At 44.0% G+C, this 3,103-nt stretch overlaps 1 protein-coding gene across 1 annotated transcript in view; it reads left to right on the top strand.

Moving 5' to 3' along the window:
* Positions 1-3,103, top strand: part of rabggta (Rab geranylgeranyltransferase subunit alpha) — a gene marked incomplete at its 5' end in the record, with an annotated part of 18,698 nt that overhangs the window by 5,439 nt on the left and 10,156 nt on the right. Inside the window, 2 exon segments of the mRNA XM_014031780.1 lie at positions 2,505-2,610; positions 2,699-2,750. Of these exon segments, the coding sequence (XP_013887234.1) occupies positions 2,505-2,610; positions 2,699-2,750 (158 nt within the window).

The raw sequence follows: 3,103 nt of genomic DNA, 5'->3' as shown, positions 1-3,103 counted from the left end.
CACATTTCCTCACTCTGCTGCTGTCTTTAGTCTCTCTCTTCTACATGTTTGTTGTAATTATTTCTATCAATAACATGTTTTTATTTCTCTCTTCTAGAGGAAAATACACCTGGACCAGTCCTTCTTTATCTCTCTGTGTCTCCTTCCTGTCCCCCCAAACCCAACCGGTCCTGGTTCTGGTTCTGCTGGAGGTTTCTTCCTGTTAAAAGGGAGTTTTTCCTGTCCACTGTCACCACTGTGCTGCTCATGATGGGAGACTGTGTTGAAGTGATTCAACTTAATCTGCTGGATTACTTGGACTTTTATTTTTTTTGGAACAGTGCCCTGAGATGAGATGATGAGATGATAGGGTGAGAAGCTCAGTCATCCAGGAGGGACTCAGAGTAGAGCCGCTGCTCCTCCACGTCCAGAGGAGCCAGTTGAGGTGGTTCATCTGGTTAGGATGCCTCCTGGACTCCTCCCTGGTKAGGTGTTCTGGGCATGTCCCACTGGGAGGAGRCCCMGAGGAAGACCCAGGACACTCTGGAGGGACTATGTTTCTCAGCTGGCCTGGGAACACCTTGGATTTCTCCCAGAGGAGCTGGCCCAAGTGGCTGGAGAGAGGGAGGTCTGGGTTAGGGATGGGTACCGAATTCGATACTTTTTTATGCACTGATCGAATTCTGTCGGTACTACCGTGTATCTATTCACGTAACATCAAACGGTACCATGTTTCGGTACCTAAACGCATCATTGTGACCGGTTTGGTTTAAGAGTGGTGAGTTTTCCATGCTTGTCCTGAACGCAGCATCACGCAAAAGCGTAATGACGTTAGCAGCCGCTGGTTCAGTGAGGCAGCAGAGCTCGGTCTGAACATAGCATGAAAAGCCTGCAGTATGGTCGCTCGGCAGCTGACCGGTCGACGCGCCATCACGTGGTTGTTCGGCGTTCGTTTTCGCACTGACCTTTCATAGTTCCTGAGACACCCCGAGCCGAGCTCCTGGGGAAACCCCYTCCCGCTGCAGCATACGTCACTGCATGGGATTCCTTCCCCAGGGGAGTGCAATGCGGAAAGAAAAAACGTCCGCGGCTCGTCACTCGACGTTGTTTATCCTCAAACTGGTCCCGGATTAAGCTCCAAAGTTTTTATCAGTCAGATTCCACCGTGAAAAATGTCTGTTTTATCCCCWTTTATGAGTTTTTGGCCGTTTGACTAAAACTTTTAATCGYTGCTTCCTGGTACAGCAGTCTGCTCTGGAAGGGATCGCTTTTTTCTTCCTTTTTTTCTTTTTTCTTTATTTTTTTAAGCGAACATTTGAAGCAAATGCAGCGTCTGAGCACAAACAAAAACACTCCCACGAACTTCTGACCGATCACACCTTACAGTTCGTATATGTTCTCATGTGGAGGGGAGTGAAAAGTTCGACCCGCGGGTTGCGACAAGAAATGCCGACAATGCGAACAGAAGTGACGCAATTTTCGTCATAAAACTGCGACAGTTCGGGACGATTTCGGTAGTTCGGCAGCAGCATGCAGGAGCCTAAAGCCTCGCAGCTCCTGGAGTAAAACTCACCGAACAGAGCGCCTCTGAATTATCTGGTGGATTAATTATCTTGTGAACACGAAGTTCGCATGTTCAATGTAAATAAAGTAGCACCACTTTCTTTATTTCATCCACCATTAAACAGAGACCGGCAGAGGAAAACAACAGAGGAGCTTCCCACAGACCGAACACGTCTGACCTAAAGAGCACAAGCAGCCAACAAGTGTTGGACGTGTTCTGGATGTTCAAAACATAGCTTGAACACCTTTTATTTATTTTAACTGCATCCTCTTTTGTTTATTTGATTTAAACTTATTTACCTTCCATGGACCTCCATCACACATTGTTCTAGTGGGGAAATGACATCAATAGAAACACGTGGAGCTGGATTTTAATTTGTGTAATAAGACAAAACAGTCATGTTGTTTTCAACAGTTTTCACCTTAAAGAAATAAGTTACACAACTGATGTTACAATACAAAGAGTTGGATGTTGTCTTGATTTTTGTTTATTTTATATATTGAGAAATATGTTAAAGGTTAAAGTTTATTTTTGAAAAAAACAACACACACAAAGTACCGAAAATTGGTACCGTTAAGTATCTGTATCGATTCCCAGGTACCGGATATTGGTACCAAATCGATTCAAACGTCAAAGGTACCCATCCCTAGTCTGGGTCTCTCTGCTTAGTTGGCTGCCTCTGTGACCTAATCCCGGATAAGAAAATGGAGAAAATGGATGGATAGATATGTAAAGTTATCTTTTTTTGATTTAAATGGTGCTTTTTAAGTGTATGTATTTCTTTATTGGTCCATTTATATATTTCTGATTTTATTTCTAATTATACCAGGAATATTTTTTATTTAGTTTATACGTACAAGTACATAAGAACGAAGCAAACATGCTGTATTAATAAATTTCTGTAGTTATTTAATGAGTAGAAAACAGCTTTTTATGCCTGTTGGCTTTAACGCCTGCTCAGATTTGCAGCCTTCCTCCTGGAACCATCAGCGACCCCTCCAATGAGCACAATCTGACCGTGCACTGGACAGAGAGACACACTCACAAGGACTGTGCCCTCTACACTGGTGACCTAACCATCGTCTTCATCACGTCTTTTAGCTGCAGGATTAAGGAGACGAAGCTTGATTTCAGTTTAAATATTTCCCTCCACAGGTCGAACTGAAAGTTGGTGTCGGGACAGTGCAACAGACCAAGAACTGTTCAGGTACACTTTGTAAAGTGGCGACACATTTTTATTACCTGCTGACAAAAGGCCATGGTTCATGTGTGTGTAGACATGTTTTTGCTACATCGTGGAAACCATTTTCCTGAAAAAGCAGCCTCGTGGGGACCGAACGTGCATCATGGGGACCAATGCCCAGCCCCCACAGGAACAAATGCAAATTACAGGTGGGGGGGTTATGTTTAGGACCAAGGTGTGAACTGAGTTTAGGTTAGTTTTAGGGTCAGGTAGGTACCTGAGAGGTTAATTTTAGGGTAAATGGTAGGGCTGTGTATTGGAAAGAATTTGGCGATATGATACATATCATGACAGAGGGGTCACGATAGGATATATCC

The sequence above is a fragment of the Austrofundulus limnaeus genome, unplaced genomic scaffold, assembly GCF_001266775.1.
Source record: "Austrofundulus limnaeus strain Quisiro unplaced genomic scaffold, Austrofundulus_limnaeus-1.0 Scaffold1317, whole genome shotgun sequence".
NCBI lineage: Eukaryota > Metazoa > Chordata > Actinopteri > Cyprinodontiformes > Rivulidae > Austrofundulus > Austrofundulus limnaeus.
This window is presented reverse-complemented; position numbering and strand designations above follow the sequence as displayed.